Source organism: Anolis carolinensis, chromosome 5 (assembly GCF_035594765.1).
Source record: "Anolis carolinensis isolate JA03-04 chromosome 5, rAnoCar3.1.pri, whole genome shotgun sequence".
NCBI lineage: Eukaryota > Metazoa > Chordata > Lepidosauria > Squamata > Dactyloidae > Anolis > Anolis carolinensis.
This window is the reverse complement of record NC_085845.1, coordinates 188,137,596-188,162,960: the sequence shown is the minus strand read 5'-3', so window position 1 is coordinate 188,162,960 and position 25,365 is coordinate 188,137,596. Positions and strand designations below refer to the sequence as shown.

At 38.9% G+C, this 25,365-nt stretch overlaps 1 protein-coding gene across 2 annotated transcripts; it reads right to left on the bottom strand.

Moving 5' to 3' along the window:
• Positions 1-1,042: 1,042 nt before the first annotated feature.
• il17ra (interleukin 17 receptor A) lies at positions 1,043-24,925 on the bottom strand. 2 transcript variants are annotated; one of them, XM_062981186.1, is made up of 12 exons: positions 24,469-24,925; positions 15,183-15,207; positions 14,736-14,882; positions 12,868-12,995; positions 12,077-12,176; positions 10,720-10,767; positions 9,924-10,081; positions 7,814-7,891; positions 6,999-7,098; positions 5,890-5,991; positions 4,683-4,724; positions 1,043-3,999 (listed from the first exon to the last, which is right to left on the bottom strand). In XM_062981186.1, exons 1-12 carry the CDS (start codon positions 24,577-24,579, stop codon positions 2,558-2,560), a joined length of 2,481 nt encoding a protein of 826 aa, XP_062837256.1. In that variant the 5' UTR covers positions 24,580-24,925; the 3' UTR covers positions 1,043-2,557. The 2 variants fall into 2 exon arrangements, with proteins under 2 accessions (XP_062837256.1, XP_008108678.2); XM_008110471.3 differs by having other exon boundaries at positions 12,077-12,203; positions 24,469-24,844.
• Between the last annotated feature and the right edge of the window lie 440 nt (positions 24,926-25,365).

The window sequence follows — 25,365 nt, the reverse complement described above, 5'->3', positions numbered from 1 at the left end:
TTCAGAACTTTTAATATTGCCTTCTAAGTCAGATGCTTTGGTTTTAATTATATGATGAACAGAAATTATTTCCATTATCAAACTAGATGCATTTCTTCAATATTCTTCAATTATAACTTGAGTTTTGAAGCTGCAAAATCATTTACAATTTACTTTAAAAAAACTCACCCTATATCTAGCAATTTTATTGAGACTGTTTATGGTATGAAAGGAAATTGGGCCAAGTCTAATGGTTTGAAGTTACAGGAGAGTAGAATTCATTTGAACTTTAGATTGAACTTCTTGACTATAAAAGTGATTCGGTAATGGAACCAATTGCCTAGAGAGGTGGTGAGATCTCCTTTTCTGGAGGTCTTCAAAAAGAGACTAGACATCTACTGCTGGAGATGCTCTGACTGGAGATCCTGCACTGAGCAGGGGACTGGACTTTATAGCCCATGAGACCCTTTCCAACTCTATGATTCTATGATTACCTCAGAATCTGTAACTGAGTATAGTTAAAGGTTTCCCCTTTATATTAAGTCTAGTCGAGTCTGACTCTGGGGGTGGTGCTCATTTCAATTTCTAAGCCGAAGAGCTTGTCCGTAGACACCTCCTAGATCATGTGGTTGGCATGACTGCATAGCGCACCTGAGCGGTACCTGTTGATCTACTCACATTTACATATTTTTGAACTGCTAGGTTGGCAGAAGTATATTATATAACTGAGTACAGCAATTATTTAAAACAGGATTTCACTTAATACAAGTTCATTGTACCCTTACCGACCCCAGTATTAAAATAGCTCAGTGCTTGCTGAAGAGAGAAAAGATATTTGTCTTGATGTAGACTTTTTGCTTTAATCGTGTGTAAACGGTTTTGAGTGGAAGATCAGCAGTGAGATGGCCAAATTTAAAGATGACACCAAATTATTGAGAAAGACAAAATCACAACTGGATTACTCCTCTTGAACTGGTGAACAGGCAACAAAAAGGCAAATAATGTTCAACATGAGCCAGAGTAAAGTTGGTGAACACATCAGTGTAAGCATAACCTCAACACATTAACGCTGAAAAACATATTAAGATTTATTAAGGGACTGAAAATAAGGAACTCACAATGAAACTCATAATTGTATACAATTACTTGATATAAAAACATGGTAAACTGAGTTGTAAAATTGAGCTTAGCTGTGGCCTAGCTGAAAGCTGGAAAGATGCAACCCCCCCAAAAACAAAACAAAATATCACCCCCCCCAAAAAAACCAACCAAGACTGAAAAAGGCTGAGAAGAATAAAAAGACTAAGAAGAAACATGATGCAAACATATCAAGCAATACATGAAGTGCATAAAAGGATTTTCTTTCTATCTCATAATCAAACAACTCAAAATCAACTTGTGAAATTGATCAGAGGCAGATTCAGGGAAAAGAGTAGAAAGTACAGATTAAGTGCCACTTATCTGAAGTGCTTGAAACTAGAAATGGTTTGGATTTCATATTTTGGTATACCTGTATTTGCATATACGTAGAAAATGAGGTATTTGGAAATGGGACCCAAGTCTAAACATGAAATTAATTTATGGTTCATATACATCTTATAACATATGTGAAGGTAAATTTATGCACAATATTATTTGATAATTTTGTGCATGAAACAAAATTTGTGTATACCCGTCCACCATTTCAGGTTTCAGGATAAGAGATGCTCAACCTCTAAATTTTCATACAACACATAAATTGTCATAATTTGCTGGTTCAGATGCTTTTAAAGAGTGAATTACACAGGTCTACAGAGGACAGGCTCAACTGTAGATATGAATCATCACCATAATTGCTACAACCTCTCTATTGAAAGACAATATGATAGGAACTTCTGCTAGAGACCAACAACTGGAGAAAACGTGTGTAGAAACATCTGCCTGGGTGCCAGAAAATAGAATATTGGTCCACTAGACAGATCTTTTAAAAATCTCAATGAGGCTGGCTCTTATAAACAATGTATCCGAGTTAAAATCAGTTATCCATTGTGACGAATAGTTCATGCCAATACCATCCTTTGTCTCCTTTAATAGCACTTCTTAATGCTATCTGATGTAAGGGCCTTTCAAGTGTATCATGGACCAGTATCACATGTGCATCCACTGGCTACATTTGTTTCTTTCTTTCCTAGAAACATGTCTCAAGCTAGCATATAGGGTTCTGGCCACCTGGGATAACTTGACAATTTGTCTACTATGAAGCAGTTCCTATGTTACTTGACAAGTAGATTATAGTCTCAGTTAATTTGTATGAGACAACATTATTTACAATTTTTACATCTTACATTTAGAGGATAACGGGGTAAGGATGCTCTAATAAACATTATAACTTGAATGCATAAGTAGATAGCTTAATCTGGCTACAAAATGGCAGCTGTCATCAGTCCTTCTACCCATTAGACTTCACAGAAGCACGAAACACAAGGAAATATAGTTGCCATAAATGTGTGCATTCCAAATAACAAACACTTCTTTTTTGTTGCAAAATATAGATCAGGACCTGAATAAAGATCCAGAAAGTCTCTCCTCTGATGAGATCCTAGCTGAAACTGTGCTGAATATCTTGGAAAAACAGTTGTTGCTGAAGACTTTTTAAATTGTCCAATACATCTTGGGAGAGGGACCCATTATATCTATGCCCTTCCTTCTCTTGGCCACCTTCTTCCTCCTCCTCCTCCTCTACAGGGCTATCAGAAGGCAAAGGAGAACACCTGGAGATGTAACCCTGGTCTGACTGCACTGATTGTCGTTGATCTTTGCTAGAGTCAAAAACCAGACCATGTTGCTCATTGGTATTATTTTGGCAGAGAGATGGCTCACAAGGGGTAATGCTTTGCTGATAGAGAGAGTACATTAATCCACTCAGCTGTTGCCTCACATCAGCTGATAAGGGCTGGGGACTTGAGGATACATCATCCTGAAAAATAGCGCTGTTCCTCCTTAAGAGGTTAACGTCTGTTATAGGCATTCTTTCCAGACTGTCTTCATTGGTCAACAGATGATGGCTAAGTATCCCTCCCTCTTCTGCAAGATCATATGGCATTAACATCTGAACTTGAGAACTATCATCCGCAGGGAGCACCAGGGTCTGGAAAGCTACATCATCCTCAGAATGAATCTTGGGCAGCAGTCGATGAGCTCCCAGGTCATTTTCAGTTACCAAGAGGTTGACCAAACAGCTATTGTGAATGGGTTCCTGTAGAATCAGCTGATGTTTCACAATTCCTCCCTGGAGTGGTGTTAATTCTTCAGAGAGCTCCCCATTAAGGGACTGCAAATCATCCTCAGATGCAGAGAGGGTATTTTCTTTTTTAAACCAATCAGGGTGTTCAGCCTGCCATTTTTGGAATGTCTGCAGTGCCTCCTTCAGTTGTCTACCACTGGGGTTCTCCATGTACTTCTCAGGTGAGATCTCCGGAATCTGATGGATCCGCCCTGGCTCAAACTTTTCTAGATTCTGAATCAGGAAGTAAACTTCCTCAAACTTGTCCATCAGTTGGTACTTGGAAGTGACATTGAATGGGTCTGGAATATCTCTCTCATTACTTATGCCCTCGAAGTAACAAACTAGATACATGCCAAAGCAAGATGGCTGCTTAAAGTCTGGCAGGATCAGATTCAATGCTGGAGTGAACATATCTCCAACTGGAAGCAGGTTATCTTGCCTGAGAGACACAGATATCTCATCACGACCAAGCATGGCCTGCCACTTGGCTCGAGTGCCACGGGAACACAAGATAATTATCTTGGAAGAGAGTGCTTCCATTTCCTGTTTTTGACGTGTAAGCCAGCGTAAAGGTCCCATCTCAGATATCTGACGCTCATTCAACAGGTCTAGAATTACTTCAGTACCACAGACTGTGATCATGAATTGAGCAAACTTCATCACAACATCTACATAGAGCTTATGATCAGCAGAATACACAATCCAAACTTTACGAGGCTTCAGCGGTGGAGGAGTTGGTGATGTGGACAGTAGATCTAGAAAATTAAGATTTTCCTTTTAAAAGCCCACTCAATATATAAAAAGTACAAATACAAAACCAGGCATTCATATACTCTAAGCTGCAGAGAATAAATGTTTGAGATTGTTTAGTACAAATTTCCCCCTTCCTCCAGGGGAAATGTAAGTATAAAATTAAGGCCTTGATGGGTGATAGTGTTCAAGAATCAGAAAATACTAACAGGATAATGTTTTGGAATTGTTTAACCTCAGACATGTATGTACTTTTAGCCTTGACTGAGAATAAGAATCAGCAGTATTTTAATTGGTGCTCACTAGACAAAGAAGGAATGCTTCAGTAGAAGGGAAAAAGTGCTCACCCCAAAACAGGACGGGGAAAGCTAAGGTTTAAATAATCAAGAATGTAAGTTTATGCCCACTCAAGTCTCTTCTCTCAATCTCTCTCCAGTCCTTTAATCAGTCAGAGACATATTTTGCTTCTGTGCCAAATCCAGTTGTGCTTCTGGAATTTTGCTTCAAAACTAACAGCACCTAATCTTTCATTTTCCTTAAAACTCCATAGCTTTTGGTAGCTTTCTACTCTGCTTACATGTCTTCCAGTACAGCAAAAAGTTAAAACTGCTCCTTTTCAAAGCTTAACCCTAGATCCATGATCTCAGATTGCAAAACTGCAATGAACCAGAAGGAAAGGTTCCCTTACCATGGCTTGCTTCATCGCTATTACTTGCTCCAGAATTTGTTACTATGAGAAAAAGAAGCAGACACATTAAATGATCTGATTGAATATAATCGTAGTGTAGGAATCATCTCTATTGTTAAAGACTATAATGATGCAGGAAGTGAGGTTTATATATCTGTGGAATATCCAGGGTGGGGGAAAAGTACTCTTGTCTGCTTGTGGTACGCAACATTCATGCGTACCTCAAGCAGACAAGAGTTCTTTCCCCCATCCTGGATATCCCAGATATATAAACCTCAGTTTCCAACAGACCCCTCGATCTCTGAGGATTTATGCCACAAATCTGGGCAAAACATCAGAAGAGAATGCTTCTGGAACATGGCCATACAGCCCGGAAAATCACAACAACCCAGTTTCACCCTCTAGTTTAGACGTATGTGGGAAAAGAAAAAAGGGCAGGTTATGGTTTTTCTCTCCTAGGGCTCACAACTATCTTCTTGATATTAGAAACTCATATTGGACTCTTGGTAGCTACTTTGGATCAGACAGGGATTGAAACTGACCTATGTTCATGCCAAAAATTTCACCAGCTTTTTCAGTGACGATTCTTGGTTCCTGTGCTACAATAGTGATGACTGTCTACCATTTTCTTTATATTTAAGGCTATCTGGCTCTCTACCTATCTCTTCCCCTTATTTTCCTGTATTTAATTCCGAGTGAAATCTGGTAGCCAAAGTTTAGACATAGATGCTGAGAGACGAATGTCTCTCTTACCAGCCCTTCAAAATAGCTGGTGAGACTGGCCTACAGGAAAATTCTATTGTAATCGATGTGGAGGCCTTAGTACAGTAAGAAACACAGGGATGCAGGAAGCTATCTTAGAGCAGGATAGACCATCTTTCTAGTTGGGTTACAACAATCTTCCCCTATACCAATAATAATATTACCCATTCTCTGTTAACACTTTTGAACAAGAGATACCAGGGACTGAACTGTGGAACACCGTACAGGGTATGTGATTAGAAAGCTAGTTATGGACCTTCCATTTTTGGAGGGTAACACAGATGCTACATATTACAGGATGGCATAACTATTGACTGGACCATATGTATATCACTTCCATGGAATTTCAGATATCCCCAAAACTAAAAAGAGAAAAACTGACTTTCATGCAGGATAAGCATGGGGTCAAAGATAATGGGACACCCATTTCTGGTATACTCCGTACCTTTATGCCTTCGAGCAAGGCAAATAGTTGACGCAACAGCTGACCCAACTAATAAAATACAGATCGCTGTGAGGGCTAAGGGCAGCCCCACTGAAAGATAATCTGTAACATAAGAGGAAAATAGCACATATTGTAAGATACATTTCCATAGCTGCATTCAACCAAACTGATCATCTCAGTGGGTCGATCTCATTCTTGGAAGTAATGGGCCAAAAAGCAAAAGAATAACGCTGGTGTAGTTCAGATTCAATAAACAATGCCATATTTTTTTCTTATATTTTTATGCAGACTTTTAAAGAACTGCTCCCATAGCAGCTTAGCATAGCTGAACATGTGTGTTTTAGATGGGTGTAGACAAACACCACAATGTTAGCTTTAGTAGTAACAAAAACTTAGCTTTAAACAGAGAGAGATTTGGTTCTCAAACGCATTCTTCATTCCCTAATTCATTTTAACAGTGCTAGAAGAAGCTTGGTCTCACCATCATTTTCCAAAGTTGGGTCTCCTAATACAGAAGTGACCAAGTGCAAAGTTCACGTCTCAAAATCTAGAACGATGAGTGATTTCTGTTTCACTTCACTTGAGGCTGCTCTCTTCATGGTTCTCAGACTGAAGAAGCATCTCTTACATGTGTCTTTATGCACCATGTGTCTCTAATGATTTTAAGGCCACTGGAACCCCATTAGCTAGCCTTTAGCAATACTGGTGCTAAATTAATCACATTTTTGACCTAAAATAAAGTGTGCAGTGGCCATGTGTCTTATTTAAACCTTAATAAAAATATATAATCCAGAATACAAAAAATCAACTTCAGGTTGCTGCCAAGATTTGTTGATGTGTGTTGCTGGGAAGGGTGTGTTTTTATAGTATGATGGGCAGGAGGCAAAAATTGTTTCCTGGATGCACCAAAAGCTGCCTATTCCTGTTTTAGGAGAAGTGCCTACAGCAAATCTTTTAGGTTTTACATTTTCTTTGTACCAAGCTACTTATGTTAACCACAACATTTGAATATTTGAAACATGTAAATTAGTGAAGATTTTCAGTTCTAAGATCTTTTTCCAAAGTAACAGTAACTAGCAGCAGTTTGCTGGTGGAAAATGAGACCTAACCTGGGTCCTCTATTTCGTTTACTGGAGAAAGTGTGGGACATGGGATAGAAACCAAATGTCTCCTACAATCTGTGGCACAGGCTGCAAAGAATGGCTGGATCTGGAGAGAAGGGAAAGGAAGAGTCAATTTTAGCAGCTAATTTGATATTTCAGTTTTAAACAGCACATACTTGAATTACTGAGAAATTATGTACAACGGCTAGCCTATCTTTGAAGCTGCCCCGCTACTAGAAGGATCTGCTTACAGCCCCTTGATTTGTAAGTAACCCCCTCTACTTTGTTCTCCTTAGGATACACTGTTCAAAATGCAAGAATGATCAAAAAATATTTGGAACTAAAAAACAAACACACACCCCACAGCACATTACTTGCAAGACAGCAGGTTTAAAAGAAGAATTTGTTGTGATCTTTTATAACTCATAAAGAGTTATAAAATATATCTCCCAGTTAGGATAAATGAGCAAAAGTTAACATAAGGGTAATTGTATGTGCCCTAAAGCACAGAGACGGGAAGGCTGGTCACCTGATTTCCCTGAGATCAAATTATAGACTTTTCTTTATGACAAGATAGTTTACTGTATTTCAGAATTGTAAGATCAAGCCTTCCTCCTGAAAAATAACTATAGGTACCCCATAAGTGAGAACGGAAAGAGATCTAGATCTATAGATAAAAAACTAATGTTCTCTTTGCAATGGTTTCCTATGTATGCTGTCAGTAGCTCAATATTCTTCCAGCTTCCTGCATAGAAACCATAACATGGAAGAGAGGACCATAACCTACCTCATGTGAATGTGAAATGCGGCTGATATCCTACCTGCACTTGGTATTCACAACAACTCTTTAAGTTTCTCTCTAGCACAACTGTGACATTCAGTCGCTGTTGCAGTCCCTCCTGCATAAACCAAGAGATAAAGTAGAACACTGAGATAAAATCACAAAATCCTTTAATAAAATCAGAAGATAAAATGAGAAACGGCACTGAAAAGAAAAAAAAATGAACATGCACCTTTAGGTACAATGTGCTTCATAGCAGAAGCAGGGTAGGGGCAGAATCCAAAGGGGAAGATAGTTGCTGAATCCAATTTGCCCCTGGATGATCAAATAACTTGGAGTGCTTTTGCTGATGTAGTGTGTCAGTTGCTCTTTCACAGAGAAGAGATCTAGAAGCATTTTCAGTTGCCTTGATCACTTGCAAACTTGCAATTTCCTGTTACTTGGCAGGGGGTTGGACTGGATGGCCCATGAGGTCTCTTCCAACTCTACTATTCTATGATTCTATGAAATAAGCTTATAATAATGCATTTTATTTGGCCCTCTTCTAAAAAATATTTGGAAGCTTTGGCTGATACAAAAGGCAGTGGTCAACATTATCCAGGAAGACAACTTTTCTAGTATTATATCAGTCTTCCTTAACTCTACTTCCAAGATACCCAATTAACTCCTTTTTGGCTATTCTTTAAGAAGTGTTGTCAAAAGCTTTCATGGCCGGGATCACAGGGTTGTTGTATGTTTTCCAGGCTGTATGGCCATGTTCCAGAAGTATTCTCTCCTGACGTTTCGCCCACATCTATGGCAGGCAACCTCAGAGGATGCGTGCCATAGATGTGGGCGAAACGTCAGGAGAGAATACTTCTGGAACATGGCCATACAGCCCGGAAAACATACAACAACCCTATTCTTTAGGAAGGTTTTTAAAACACCTTTCTTCCAACAGGCCTTTGTAATTTCATCTATTTGTGTACTGTTGCTGTGTTTTATTTTTGATTGCAGTGCTCTTTTTATTTGTATCAGACCACAATCATCTTAAAATAGAAAAAAGAGAAACAGAAATGTTTTATAAATTGAAATAATGCACTGAAGCAGCAATTTTATACATGAGAAAGTGGAGTAGCAAAGGAATTTGTTGCTATGTGCCTTCAAGTTGTTTCTAAGCATTTGTTCAGAGGGGTTTTGTCACTGCTTTCCTCTGAGGCTGAGAGTGTGTGACTTTTCCAGGATAATTCAGTGGGTTTCTGTGGCTTAGCAGGGATTTGCCTCCTGGTCTTCCAGAGCCCTAAACCAACACTCAAACCACTGCACAGGACCTTCATAGCATACACTCATGCAGGTACAAAAACATACTTCAAATTGAAATCATCAGCATAAAGAATGTGGTTTCCAACATATAGTTACTTAAACACAAGTCCTAAATTAAACCTACAAACACCAGTTTAAGCAGCTAGCTTAGGCATGGCCAAACTTCAGCCCTCCAGGTGTTTTTGGATTTCAACTTCCACCATTCCTAACAGCTGGTAGTCCAAAACACCTGGAGGGCTGAAGTTTGCCCATGCCTGAGCTAGAACATGCATAAGCTCCATGCAAATGGCTTCAGCTGCTGCATTCCTCCGCTAAGGTGAATGAGAGTAGAAACTAGGATGTCACAATTAACTATGATTTCCTATTGCATGCAAATAAATAATCATGGTTAACGACTTTCAAACAAGTCAGCTTTGGAAAGCAACTTTTAATCATGATTGACATGGAAGTTTTTATTTAGTGTAATACTCCCTCGCATTGTGTGGCTTTTAGTTGTTGCTTGTTTAAAATTCCAGATTCTGGAATACAAGAAATACATGAAAGTTAAGTAATACTGAATACTAATACGCCAATGGTTTATTATGTAAATCAATGCAGATCCATTTTTGTTGAAGAATCCTGGATTACTGTATTGGGTTCCTCCAAAAGGACAGAATACTCATTCTCATTGTGACTCAGATGAGACAGTTATTCTGCAATGGAAGAGTAGGCACTTAATGAGTAGTTCAGCTGAATCAAGAAATACTAAAGGACTAATAGCTATGAACTAAGTATTGAAGTACAATTTAAAATTTCAGGATAAATACTTGCTTTCTGCAGTAAGTCTTACAAGTGGAAGAGCTGATTACCTCTGAGATTTGTTTTGTGGCCTTTTTGCATTCCTTTTCATCTTGAAAACTGGTCACATGGATGATGTAACTGGTTGACTCCACAGCTGGGTTGAAGATCACCAACAGACTATCAACATCCTGGCTTTCCACAAAAATGTTGGGTTCCCACAGACTGCCTGAACAGAAAAGAAAGTAATAAGGAATTTCAAATGCACTTTATTATTACAGTAGAGTCTCACTTATCCAACACTCGCTTATCCAACGTTCTGGATTATCCAACGCATTTTTGTAGTTAATGTTTTCAATACATTGTGATATTTTGGTGCTAAATTCGTAAATACAGTAATTACAACATAACATTACTGTGTATTGAACTGCTTTTTCTGTCAAATTTGTTGTGTAACATGATGTTTTGGTGCTTAATTTGTAAAATCATAACCTAATTTGATGTTTAATAGGCTTTTCCTTAATCCCTCCTTATTATCCAACATTCGCTTATTCCAACATTCTGCCGGCCAGTTTATGTTGGATAAGTGAGACTCTACTGTATTATTATTATTATTATTATTATTATTATTAATAATAATAATAATAATATCCCACTTTATCTCTCCCGAAGGAGACTCAAAGCAGCTTAACATAGAAGCATTAGCATATGATTTAAAATATTCAAATATGCAAACATTAAACAAGAATTAAATATAAACAGTATTAAAAATTCAGTTAAAATCCATTAAAACATACTGAAAGTGAAAAACCACAGCACCCCGACTTGATTTCCCCACACTTTTTCAAAACTACAAATACACTTTACCTATTTTCACACATGGAACTGTTGTTTTCATGAGGGGATCTAAGCAGTCTGCAACAAGAAGTCAGAAAGAACCAATTTACATTTAGAAAGATGGTGTGGGGAGCAAGAGGTAGATCTGGACAAGAAGGAAAAACAGCCTGAAATATTAATTTACTCTATTTTTAATATAAATTTAGAATCATAATGCAGGCATTAGAAGTGCAGAAATCTAAGTGTCGTCTTATGTTTGGCAACTGTAGAAAGACAGACGTACGAACTTGTTTTTTTCCGTGCTTTTTAAAAATTCTCAACATTCAGTATTCTATATCATATTTAATTCTTCTTCACCTGAGGCTGACTTTCATTGGAATGTCTTTGCTTCTTCATTTTGTTCGTAATTCTTCAGGTTGTTATTTTGCTACTATTTCGGGTTTTCATCTTTTCCTTTTTTATTATGTGGTGTTCTAATCTTTTAGATTCTCTTTTAAGTTATTTTCAGGTTGGTTTCAATTTTCATTTTCTGTTCCAGCTTTTTCTATCACCTTCGCCATCTTCTATTTCATTTGTTTTCCAGGTGTTTTGCAATAGTTTGTTTACTTGAACCAAAATTGCTTAGAAAATGAAGCAATTCTATGTCCCTTCTCTTACACCCATTTCCTGAAATTGTTTTTGCCTTTATCTCAGGCTGAGAGAATGTGACTCCCCAAGGACAGTGGATTTTCATTGTTGAGTAGGGATTATAGTTGAGGGGCTTGATTCTTTTATTCTTATAGTATTATTAATAACCTTTTAAAAAGATCTCAACATTTCTTGTTTTCAGTGTTTATTCTGTACTCAATCTGCTGTTAGTCCCGTTTGTTTTGCTTATTAGTTTATCTACAGTTACTCTATTTTTTTCTCTTTCATTTTATTTTCTTCAGCATATTCATTTTAACTTCTTCAAACTAATCTTTTCCTCTCCATAATTCCGTTTATATTTCATCCCCGTCCATCAGTACTTGCCACTCTTTAGTTTCATTCTATTGGTTACGTGAGGTTTCTTCACCTATTTCCTGTTGCTTGCTCCATATCTCTTAACAGTTTCTTTTCTCTAAAATTCTCTCTCATTTGACATTTGGATGGCACCATCATTTCCTGTATTTATAACGTATGGGTCTTCCAGTCTACATTCCCTTAGAAATCTTTTAAACTTAATTACCCTCTATAAAGATTGTAGGTCTACAGCTAGGGTGACTTGTTTTAAAGCATAGCATAAGTTGAAGGTGATATATAACTAACAAAGATAAACAATCAAATCCTTCAGCAACATCACCTTGATTTGAGTACATTCCTACAACACAAAACTACATTGTGACAAGCCCACTAACAAATCACTTACCTGGTACTGTGAATGGCATGGATTTCCAGTTATGGTCTCCTCGGGTACTTAGTATGGGCAGGTGCTGAACAGTTACATGGTATGCCTGACCTGGTTGTACCTCAAATTGATTGAAAGAGAAATTCCACTGAAAGAATATAGGAGGAGATCTTTCAACAAATGCTTTATACACCAGTTCACTAAAATCTTTCCACTGACTCATTAGGGTATAGCATCCATAAAATAACATTTATGTGAAGATGATGGAGAGATGGAAGAAAGAAGTACAGAATACGTAAGAGTAATTATTTTATTGAAGTCAAAACAAGAAGTCTAAGAAAAATATCTCCTTACATCCATTATGATATAATGGGTACATTAGTTTTACCCCCTTTCTTTTGCTATTCAAGCTTGAATCTTCTTATCTGACTACCTCCTAAGAAGGTAAGCTTTCCAGCAGAAGCTTCAGGATAATGTTTTGGCAATATTTCCCATATCTCCTTCTCTTTTCTTTTGTCCTGATGAAGGGGAGATGGGGCCCTCTTTTTGTCAAGGCACTTGTCAGGATGGACTAACAGACCACCGGAACTAAATAAAATGTTAACATTTAAAAAAGCATTTGAAGTAAGTTTTGAAATTCACCTTCAAACACATGCTCTGCTAGTGCTTCTCTATGCCTGTTACTCCTGATACAAGATAGCTGTCAGTGGGAAGGTTGCAGGGAAACAGATGCAAAATGGGGGAAAGACTGAAAAGAGCAAATAATGGAGTAAAACATGGAGTAATGGAGTAATATCTCCACAATCACTCACCGGGCGTCCACTACTTGGAGAGACTTGAGACAACAGATCATTCTGGAAGTCAAACTGCACACAGACCTGCTGGTTACTGCTCACCTGTAGTACCGTCAATTCTACCCCTCTGAGAAACCGAATACTTGCTGTTTGTTGTAGTGAGAGAGAAAGAAATGCACTGGTAAAGAAACTCATTTCTGCTTGATGGCAGTCTCAGCCCTTAATAGGAGAGGGGGGTGGCATGGGGAATGTGTCTTATAACTGGTTTAATTTAGTTGCTTCTTCTACAAAAGAGTCAGAGTTCAAAGTCAGCATGAAAGATTTAGGGCAGGCAGGCAGACAATGTTCTTGTTTATGCAAGTACAACTACCCTACCCAGCCCACAAAGGCTCCTCCAACCTTCATTTCTCCAAATACACCTGCTAGTGGGCAAATATCTGTTATTATCTTCAACCAGTGACATGACAAAACAAAAGTACCACTCAGAGAACAATCAGCCCTCACAAATGGAGCCCCTTCTACACTGCCATATAATACAGATTATGAAATCAGATAATCCACATTATCTGCTTTGAACTGGATTATGTGAGTCTACAATGCCATATAATCCAGTTCAAAGCAGATAATCTGGATTTTATAGGGCAGTGTAGAAGGGGCCTGGGAGGGAGGGCAACACCTGTTAAATTCTTTTCCACTCTGCTGTCTTTTCCAGAAAGGGAAAGTACAGATTGGGAAAACTTGTCTTAACTGAAATGGCAGATAGTGGAGTGCTCATCTGCCTACAATCTCAGATGAGGTGCCTGTGCTATATGTGGAGAAATCCTATGTGCAGTGAAGCCAGCTCTCTTACACAAAATGAAGTCTTGAGATGAAGACAGAGGAATAATATACCTCAATGTTATGGGCATGCCTCTATCACTCAGCTCCTGGAGGATCCATATAGAGAAGTGGTTCCCAACCTTTGATCCTCCAGTTGTTTTAGACTTCAACTCCCAAAAATCCCAGCCAGTTTATCAGCTTTTAGGAATTGTGGGAGCTGAAGTTGAAAACACCTGGAGGACCAAAACCTGGAGGACCCAATGGATAGAGAAATAATCTTTTGTTTAAAGCCCATCCCCCCTGGTGTACAGTAAAACTACAAAATTCACTTCCTCGTAGTGTGGTAAGTTAAGCCACTCAGGAAGTTGCAAAAGGGGGTTAAACAAAATCGTGAAGCTGGAGTCTATAAACAATTACTGAATATGACCCTGATTATCAGTCACTAAGAAATAGGCATGGGAGGGAGATACAGTACTGCCTTTTGGCCCTGGTTTCTCATAAGCGTCTAATTTATCATTGTGGGATACAGAATGCTAGATTAGGCAATGTCTTGATCTGATCTGGCATCAATCTTCTTAGGTCTCAGATTCAGAACCTGACATCTCCAGATAAGGATTGTAATTAAGAGGTTGAGAAAAAACCTGAGCATTCCACCACTCAAAATACAGCAGCCTTTCTCAACCTTTTTCATGCTACAGGAACCCTGGAATGAATGTTCAGGTCTCAGGCAACTCTTGCATAAAATTATATTGATAGTTCAAAAATGCTTCTACCAATCTCTTATGGAACTCATAGCAACCTCTTGCAGAACACTGGAGGTTCCAGGGAACAATGGCCAAGATTTTTAACTTCGTATGTTCAAAGATGTTTGTGCATTTCAGCAGTTCTTCATTACAAAATCATACAACGTATACCACACATCGAGGCCACTCACAGTGAAGTCACTATCTCAGTAGATGCTGATTATATCTGCTGGGCCAAATGGATAGTTCTACATGTTACCCACCTACTGCTATCTTTAACATATTCCAGTCATAACTATCTATATCAAACCTCCCCTCATTTACCATCAGTAGCTACTTTCCATTCTGTTTTCAGGACAGGGACCAGTTTCCTCTCTGCATCAAAATAAGTACCAACATGGACATTAATGGAACTTGGGGCCGAGGGAGTCCATTCCCAAGAACGGAGCCAGCTTTGATCCATGCAAGTACCTAAAAATTAAACAATGCAAATTTAGGCACATTTCCTCTGTAATCATTTGACTTTTTGGGGAGATCATGTCACCTCCCAAACATGCAGTTTAACATAGTCTAACCAAACTTCACAGAAGCTATTGCTAGAAAACAAAAAAAATGCAGTGTAGCATTCACCAGTAGTATCCTCAGACTTAAAGGGACTATGGTGAGCCACCTGTAATAAGAGAGTTGGAGAATTCAGGTGGAAGTGAAACAGTTTTCCCTGACGGATTTACAAGCTTATTAAAAATTACTGAAAACAAACAAATGACTTACTATTTCTCACAAGGCAGAGTAGACCCTGTAAGAAAAAAGAAGAAGCATGTAATTAAAAGGAAAAATGTTATTTCTTATGTCCTAATTCATTTGACAGAAAGAATTCAGCTGAATAATAGAACACAGGTAAGTGATATCAAAATTATTAGATTACATACAATTGTTTAAAAAGTACACACAGGGATACAGAAGAGAAACATTCAGGTTGAAATTATGAGTGACATTCTAACATAAACCATGCAGGACAATGGGGTAATCTTAGCGAAACATACTACTTTCTTAGAAAGGCCTATATTGACTAAGCCTTGTTTTCCCCCCCAAAAAACCTTTGATAAGTTTATTTATTTCTTTAGGGTTCTTCTATGGCTTGGTCCCCCCCCCCTTTCATTCCTAAGAGTTCAAGCCCCAGTTTTTCTCAATCTCTTTTAGCACTGGACATTGGATTTTATGGATCCTAGTAGTCTCATTCCGATACTAGTGCAGAACTGGATTTAAGGGTTTCAACATTCCAAGTTCTTTTCTCCCCGATGAACAATATGCTTTTACACACTTTGGCAATTTCCCAATCAGAGTTGTATGAAATCATAGAATCATAGAATCATAGAATAGTAGAGTTGGAAGAGACCTCAAGGGCCATCTAGTCCAACCCCCCGCTAAGAAGCAGGAAATCGCAGGAAATCCTTGCTGATATTATACATTCTCAGATGAAAAGCAGTTGTATAAGCATTATATGACATTCTTTTTTTAACAGTTAAAAACAACTGCTCCCACAAAGTATGCTTTCCCCCACTGTGGTTGTTTACATGATCAGTACCCATTTCACAACAGTTAGCACAAACATATGAACCTATAACAGAGTGTCGAATATCTTTTCTACCCTAGATCCAAGACTTGTTGTTGGCATTAGAACTGATAAAAATTCCTGACCTGAAAAGGATTCAGAGGAATCCCATTCTTAGCATACATAGCTCGCCTGGACTGCTATTTTGTGTTTGAACTAGTTGGTAAATCTCAGCCTGGTATTAAATGCAAGGAATTCCCCAGATTGATACACAGATTGATGCTTGTGGAATAGCATACCACCTCTTCTGATGCTGCTTGTTGCCAGAAATGACACTTTTATTTCATTCTGGGCTAGAGTCAAACAATGTGGTGCTAGAAACATGCCCCCTGATAGTAACCTACCAGAAAGTATAACCTCGTACCTTAATTCTACCTCTCTGAAATACCAAACTTTAAAACCAGATATTAATCTTATTAGGTTCAAGATGAGGACAGATAATGCAGAGTTATGTATGCAGCCTGGGCAAACTTTATTTAAGAAGGCTAGGCTAGGAGAATAAGTACAGTGATTATTAAGCCCAGCTTTCAACAACTTCATTTGTTACTCTGATTGGTTAATTCTATAGACATGTTGTAAGCAGCCAACCCTCCTCTGAAATTTAAACTGTACAGGTGGGTGGAAACTGCCTTGGTTTTCCTAGTTCCACAGCAGGGAGGAAGGCTTGGGGTTGTTTTGCAGCTGATGTGGCACACAGAGCATTGTCATGCAGGGAATTAGAAAAACTAGGCAGAATACTGGACGCTACACCTTAAGATATGGGTGGGGGCATCTTCCTCTCCACATCTTTTCCACAACTGGACACGGATGGAGGGAGAAAGCTTGCCTAGAGTATTGGTAAGGTGTGCAACCATAATTTTTTGTACTGTTGAAGGCTTTCATTGTTGGAATCATTGGGTTGCTGTGAGTTTTTCAGGCTGAATGGCCATGTTCAAGAAGTATTCTCTCCTAACGTTTCGCCTTCATCTGTGGCTGGCATCTTCAGAGGTTCTGTTGGCAGTGAAGCAAGCCATAGGTATATATATACACCCCACTTGCTTCACTGACAACAGAACCTCTGAAGAAGCCAGCCACAGATGAAGGCGAAACGTTAGGAGAGAAGGCTGCTGGAACTTGTGGTGCTTCTAGACAGCATCAAATTGTAGGTTTTCCATGAGAGACAAAAAAAACCCCCGAGACCTGAGAGCAGGTCCGCACACAGAGCTGTTGGATTTCTGCCTGCAACATCCAGACTTACTGCTTCGTTATGAGGTTTCGAAGCCCGCAAGATGACCGCCATGGGACATCCACCAGAAATTTTAGCGTTTTTAAAAAAAACTTTAGATGCGCAGATGCAAATATGCACATCATTCGTACGAGTTTTGTTCCTGGATCATACATATCTGTTCCTTATTGCTTTTGTCCTGAAAAGATGGCGAGAGTTTACTAGAGGGCAAAAACTTTTTCCTGGCAAGATAAACTTCGTCCTCCACATATTTAATGAAGTTTGTGGCACACAAATAGTTTGTGAAGTAGGACCACTACTTTCAAAGTCAGGACTATACTATTAAACAGGAACTGACACTTTCAAGACAGGAACACAACTTTGTCATTATTATTATCATTCAGAGGCTGCATGGCCATCTGTTCAGACAGGTTTGGTAATGTACCTGTGCCTGGGAACAACGGGGAGATATTCCTGGGTTATGCTTGTCTATTCCTCATTGCTTTTATCATAAAAACATGGGAAAAGTTGATTACATGGCAAAACCTTTGTGTGTTACAAACTTCATTAAACGTGTGGAGGATGAAGTTTTTGCCCTCTAATCAACTGTTGCCATATTTTTAAAATACAACTAATCAGAAACTGACATGTATAACCCAGGAACAAACCAACATAAAAAATCACGTATTTTCCGAGTGTAGGAACATACAGATTCGAATATCCACATTTTCCAGTCAGAACCGGGATATTCCTGCAAATGAAAATATCACGTTTTAAGTACTTTCTAGCGATTCCTCCCGTGGTTTCAGGGGATGTTGTTTGGCCACCTGCCATGTTGAATCGGGAGTTCCTGAGATAAAGGTATTGTGTGGATGGGCCCATACAGCCTGAAAAACTCATAGCAACTTAGAATAGAAATGTGAAACGCCGAATGAGAAATGAGAAATAATTAGTAAAGGTACAATTCAACCTCATTAAATCCATGAATGATGGAGTGGCACTGTTTTCTATCTGTTCTAATATTGGAATTCAAATAATTGTAGTCCAAAAGTAGCAGAATGAATACAAGACAGCCAATCTGTTTATTAAATGCCATTCCTTCTGTATTTCAGCTGTATAAATATACAGAACAGTCTGAATTCATTGCCACAATAAACCTTTTATGTAAGCTGCAATAAATTGTTTAAACAAACACCTCCATCTGTTTTATCTGAATGCAAGTTCTTCTTATCAGCAAGTAAAATAAGCATTCTCTGAAAACAGCAAAGTATATAAAGATAATTAGCTTTAGCACACAACTTGTCCAAGACAAAACAGAGGAATAAGGTACAGAGTATCAGCATGGTTACTAGGAAAAACATATGAATATCAAAATGATGCTTGATTTCCACCAGCTGTGGTATTTTATAAGGCCTTAGCTTCTGTGGCAAAATCATTTTCCACAGGGCATTCCCAGTCCTAAGGGAAATTGACATATGTATTTGTGTATGACTGTCCTTATGGTAATGGATTATCTGGAAATTGAAGCTGTGGTAGTGCAATGGGTTAAATCCTTGTGCCGGCTGAATTGCTGACCTGAAGGTTGGGTTGCTGACCTGAAGGTTGCTGGTTCAAATCCACAAGATGGGGTGAGCTCCCATCTGTCAGCTCTAGCTTGCAAAGAACACAAGGGAAACCTCCCAGCTATCACATCAGGGTGTCCCCTGGGCAACGTCTCTGTAGATGGCCAATTCCCTCATATCAGAAGCGACTTGCAGTATATTCTCAAGTCCCTTCAGACACGATAAAAAAATCTGGAAATTATAAAAGTGAAAACTTGGAAGCACTTTTTAGTATAATGACATAGACAAATCACACCCACTGATGGTAAGATTCACTCTGAAAGAAATAATCAAAACAAGAACCATATCTATTCCATTGTGAACCTAAGATATGAGCACTCTCAGATCACCTTGGCTGTTTATTTTTGCACTGAACTGCAGCAAAAATAGCCCAGATTTTTCTAAATACAATAGAGGTTAGCAAAGTTTTTAAATAAGATGGAATGGGATACAATGAGCATATCCTTTTTGCATATATTATTATTAATAAAAATTGGCTTCCATATACAATAGTTTTCAAGGAAGGCTTCCAGAATCCTCTCTGTATGATTTTAGAAGGCTGGCACAAAAAGGAAGGGGTAAGGATATACATTTTTAGGTGCCCAATTACTCATTCCTAAAACCGGATATAACCCACTGATCTAGAGAATTAAGCCATTGTGGTAATCTGCATAAGATTATGGTAAGGCATGATTTAATGGATAAGCACTAATTAAATGAATCTCTATGTTTTCATTTAAGAAAGTTATGAAGCTTTATTTAATTCATATCCTACTAGCTTGGGTACCTGGCGGTGCCTGGGTTATTTGAGAAAGGCATTGATTGTTTTGGGGTGTTAGGTAATATTTAGTTAATCAGTAACACTATTTATTAGGAAAAAGCTAGTCTTTCATTTTTTAAGAATGTTCTCATTAAAAAATACATAAAGATGTGGGTGAACTACAATTCCCAGAATTGTGGGTCAATCTTCCCCAAACCAGGCCTGTATGGACAACTGACCATGTTGGGTCTGTGTGCCAAGCTGGGTCCAGATCCGCTGTTGGCTGGGTTCAATGCTCTCTGGATAAGAGTGAACTACAGCTCCCATATGCCAAGGACAATCGCCTCAAACCCTGCCTGTATGCAAAGTTGGCCATGTTGCGTCTCTATGCCAAGTTTGGTCCAGATCTGTCATCTGCTGGGTTCAGTGCTCTCTAGATAAGGGTGAATTACAACCCCCATATGCAAAGGACAGTCACCCCAAACCTTGCCAGTATGCAAAGTTGACTGTGTTGGATCTGTGTGCCAAGTTAGTTCCAGGTCTCCCTCTGGTGGGGTTCAGAATGCTCTTAGATTGCAGGTGAACTATATATCTCAATGCCTACAACTCCTATCAATCATGGTGAATTCTCCCCAAACCTCTCTCTGTAGTATGTTCAGTTGCTGTGTGCCATAGAAAATAATAGGAAAGGGTTAAGAGAGAGGCAGTGGTCGGGGTCATGCAAATTCCACAGCAATGGAAAGAGAAAGGAACACTGGGATGTGGCTTGCTATAACCTGCAATGTCCTTGGAGGGAGGGTTTTGGTGGCTTCTCAGCACTGTGGGTTAAAGCAGTTTGTGGAGGAAGGAAATTGTGTAAATGGACACTTCTGCCACATACACACATACAGATTTTCACTTTTATTATGTGTAAAAATAAAGATTAGCTCAAATGAGATTTTACAGACAGCAATATTTGAATACCCCTACCCCAGCAATATGTAACTTTGATCTTCTCTGACACAGGGAAAACTTGGGTTACATGCTTCTCTATCTAATCTCCAGCTCTTGTTGAGAGCTAAAGGGACACAAATGACAACTATGCACCTGATCTTGTGGAGAATCTGCAGTCTTAGACAACCATGCTGTCTCTCTACATCAGTGGTTCCAAACCTTTTTTTGACCAGGACCCACTTTGACCAGGGACCACTCTCCAACATTAGTACCAAAAGGATTATGAATAAGTTTTTGGTCAGCTTTACATTTGGTTTAATTATTTGGGGTGCCGATTCAGAAAATTGCATTGAATAGACCACATCAGCTCCAGTTTCTTATAAAAAACATATGCCATCCAGTAGTTGCCATCTGCTTGCCCAGAGAAAACCATATTTAATAATCTAGAGCTAATGTGATGCAATAGTCAGCTCTGCGGAAAGAAGCGGAAACAAAATAAATAAATAAATAAAGAGGAAGGAGGTTTGCAGACCAGATTTTTGTTCTTGCGGTCCACTGCTGAACCGTGGCCCACAGGTTAAGAACAACTGCTCTACATTCAAAGAAACTCCTTCACACAGTAGTACAAAATGCTTTGTGTGATGGCTTCTTCTGTTCAAAGGGAGTTCAATGTTAATACTGACTGAAAGGTTACATTTTTCAGCTGGCACACTTCTTGTACACTGTGAACAATCTTCTCTAAGCTGTGATTAGATGGCTCTCATGTTTGCATAAAATGGGCTCATCCACTAGCTGTGGTTTCAGCAGAATTTAAGAAAAGGGAAATTTGTGCCCACTGATCTTATTTCGTAACTACTATCAAGATGAAGGACTGCATATACAAATATTTTTGGCTAGAAAATATCCTTTGCAACCCATTTAAAACTGTATTGGCAGATTTTTTGCAAAACAATGTAAAATAAAATCTTTGAACAGACCTGATAGATTCATGATCTCTACAGTTAATAGCTAGGTGCCTTTAGAAAGCCTAAGAACGGTGTATAAAGAGATTTATCTTCCCTAGTTTTCACTCCAGCAACTGAAATTTAGAGGCAAATTATCTGTGGAATCTAGACACAGCATATGGGCATAATGACTAGTAGTTATACATATTAATACGACCCTTTTAAAAGCTAATGGTGAACTAGCATAATGGTTTGAGCATTGGAATTGGATTCTAAGAGGCAATGGTATGAATCTATACCCACCCATGGAAACCAACTGGGAGAATTTGGGCAATTAACTTTAATTATTAGCCTATCCTTTATTGCTGCACTAGTCCACCCACCCATGAAGATAACAGAAACTGATTTTGGTTGCTGGTTGATACTTCTTTATATATACTTCTTTCTTGCTATAATGTTATTGTTTTATTTTGTTTACATTGTTGAATTTTTTATGTAATTACATTTTAACTGTGTTGTTGGGCCTGGCCCCATGTAAGCCGCCCCGAGTCCCTTTGGGGAGATGGAGGCAGGGTACAAAAATAAAGTTGTTGTTGTTGTTGTTGTTATTATAATAATTATAACTTCCTTTCAGCAGAAGCTAACTGCAAATGAATAAACCTTGCCAGGAAATCCTTAAAATAGGATCCCCAAAGATTAGAGTTAATTACAAAAGTTAATGGGAATAATTTAATTAATGTGAAATTGTGGCAATGAACTTCAATAATAACACTTCGTGAAAGGTACTGTCATGCTCCTATACTGACGCTAGTGCCAATGCATTTTGCTTCACTGAACAAATTCTACTAATATGGAAGAAGAAGAAAATATGTCCAACTTTGTGATTATTTTTACTGCTGGTAGCTAGTGGGAAAATATATTTATCTAAACAATTTACTCTTTCATACACAGGGACAGTTAGGGACAAAGGAACCCCATAAAAGAGAAAACTCAAGAATGACAAAATTTCTATATTTATTTTTTATACAAGAGAATGTCTCTCTTAAGAATCTCTGTGGTAGTTTTTGTACTTCGCTTTTGCAGGAAGAGAGACAACTCATGCGAGGTGTAAAATGGGTAAGTCATGTTTAATCCATTCTTGTCTGGGATTTAAAAAAACATGCTCATCAGGAGAAAACCACAAAGGAAACATGACATTCCAGCATTAAAGCATTGAGTTTCTAGTCTACTCATTCCTTGTACAGGTGATATAAGCCGATTTTAATTCAGTTGCACTATTTAGGCAGTCAGTGTACTGTGCCTTTAATTTCAGAAACCACTCCTCTATCACAATTTATTTATGCAAATCTGCCTTTCTGGGAATTAACCAGACACTGTTTACAGACTAAAGAGATATTTATTCCATTTGCAATTACCTTTCTAATTGTACCCTAAATAGTGTTTCCAGTGAAATGACAGACAAAGCAATGCAAAACATGAACTCGGACAAGGCTTCCTCACTGTTAGCTAACCATAGCCTGAAGTTCATTCTAGTCACGGATACCTTATAGGACAGTATTGTACTGGGGAATTTTACCAACCAGCTCACCTTTGACCATTAACTTAGTAATGAACCGGGGCTTGGCTTGGGGCTGCTGACTTCTCTGCTGATGCTTAACTTTCAACTCTGCTCCTCCTGGGCTTTAGTGGGAACTTTTACTTTTATTTTGTTTTCAGATTTTTAAAATATATATATATATTATTCTTTTTATTTTTTAGTGGAGATTTCTCTTAATTTTCTCACTGGCTCATGTTTATCACTGATGACTGAGCTTAGCGACATATATTATTTAATTATATTATGTTTATTAAATTTCAATTATGTATTACTTTTATTTAGTTTTATAAGTTTATTTTGAGATTGTTTTATCCACTGTTTTGACTTCATTTATTCATTTATCATTGTTTGTTTTCGGCATTGAATGTTTGCCATTTTGTTACTTTTCTTGGAAACTGTCCTGAGTCCCCTCGGGGAGACAGAGCGGGGTACAAATAAAATATTATTAATATTAATAATAATAACACACCAGCATGGATGCAGGTAATGAATAGTTTGACACCACTTTAACCACCATGGTGCAATGCTATGGAATCATGGGAGCTGTAGTCCGGCAAAGCACCAGACCTCTGACAGAGAAGGCTGAAGACCTTGTAAAACTACAACTACAGTAGAGTCTCACTTATCCAAGCTTCGCTTATCCAAGCCTCTGGATAATTCAAGCCATTTGTGTAGTCAATGTTTTCAATATATCGTGATATTTTGGTGCTAAAGTTGTAAATACAGTAATTACAACATAACATGACTGCGTATTGAACTACTTTTCCTGTCAAATTTGTTGTATAACATGATGTTTTGGTGCTTAATTTGTAAAATCATAGCCTAATTTGATGTTTAATAGACTTTTCCTTAATCCCTCCTTATTATCCAAGATATTCGCTTATCCAAGCTTCTGCCGGCCCGTTTAGCTTGGATAAGTGAGACTCTACTGTACCATGAAATCCATGTCATTGGGCACATCTATTCTAAACTGTTTAGTTTGACACCACTTTAACTGTCACAGCAGCTGTGGTTTAACAAGTTCTTTAGCATCCCCTGCCAAACTGGAACTCCCAAGATTCCATAACATTGAGCCATGGCAGTTAAGGTGGTGTGAAAACTGCATTAATTCTACAGTGGAGATCAGGGATGGGCAAACTCCGGCTCTCCAGATGTTTTGGACTTCAACTCCCACCATTCCTAACAGCCTCAGCCCCCTTCCTTTCCCCTCTCAGCCGCTTATGGATGGGTGGGAACTGAAGTCTAAAACAACTGGTGGGCACAAGTTTGCCCATGCCTGGCGTTGATGCACCTAAAGTGGTATCAATCTGCATTAATTCCAGTGTAGATGCTCTCTGACATTGCCTTCTGAGTAGACACTTGTGATCTCGCTGTCCTTTCGATGGACACTGCCTCGCCCAACTTACCGGCTGGGAACAGTTGAAGTGCCGCGCGTCGCTGAGAAGCCTCAGCCCTGGAACAAGAGGCGCCCCGAGACCCAGAAGAAGTACCGGAGGCAGGAGAGCCGCGACCCCCATCCTCCTCGCTCCACCGACCGCTAATGCAGCCAACTTCCGGGACCAAACCCGAAAAGAGACGCGAGGTGGAAAGTCCGGAAGTTTACCTGAGGAGGCTCGAGCCAGGGAGGAGGAAGGAGGAGGGGCGGGGCAAGACTGAGGCACGAGCCCAGGAACAACGCCGAGGGGGCGTGGCTTGCGGGAAGTGGGCGGGGCCTGTGTCGCTTCTCGTCGTCGAGAAAGTTGCGCCACCTGAGAGTTGAAATGGTTGTCTTGAAGAAAGCTGGCGCGAGAGGGGGCGGGGCTTGCAGAGAAGTGGGCGGGGCCTCTGCCGCTTCTCGTAAAGGGCGGCTCGCGCCACTTGAGGGTTCGGATTGTTTTGAGGGGCACTGGCGCGAGGGCTGACCGTTGGCTGAGGGAAACCGTTGAGGCAAGGTGCGCATGCGCACTCCCTGGCTCGCTCTTGCATGCCCCTTGTTCCCACCTTTTTCTTTTCTGTTTTGAGGTGATTCTTTGCCTTTTACCATTACCGTAGTCTTTTAGACGCATATATATATATATATATATATACACAGTAGAGTTTCACTTATCCAACACTCGCTTATCCAACGTTCTGGATTATCCAAGGCATTTTTGTAGTCCATACATTGTGATATTTTGGTGCTAAAATCGTAAATACAGTAATTACTACATAGCATTACTACACATTGAACTACTTTTTCTGTCAAATTTGTTGTATAACATGATGTTTAGGTGCTTAATTTGTAAAATCATAAACTAATTTGATGTTTAATAGGCTTTTCCTTA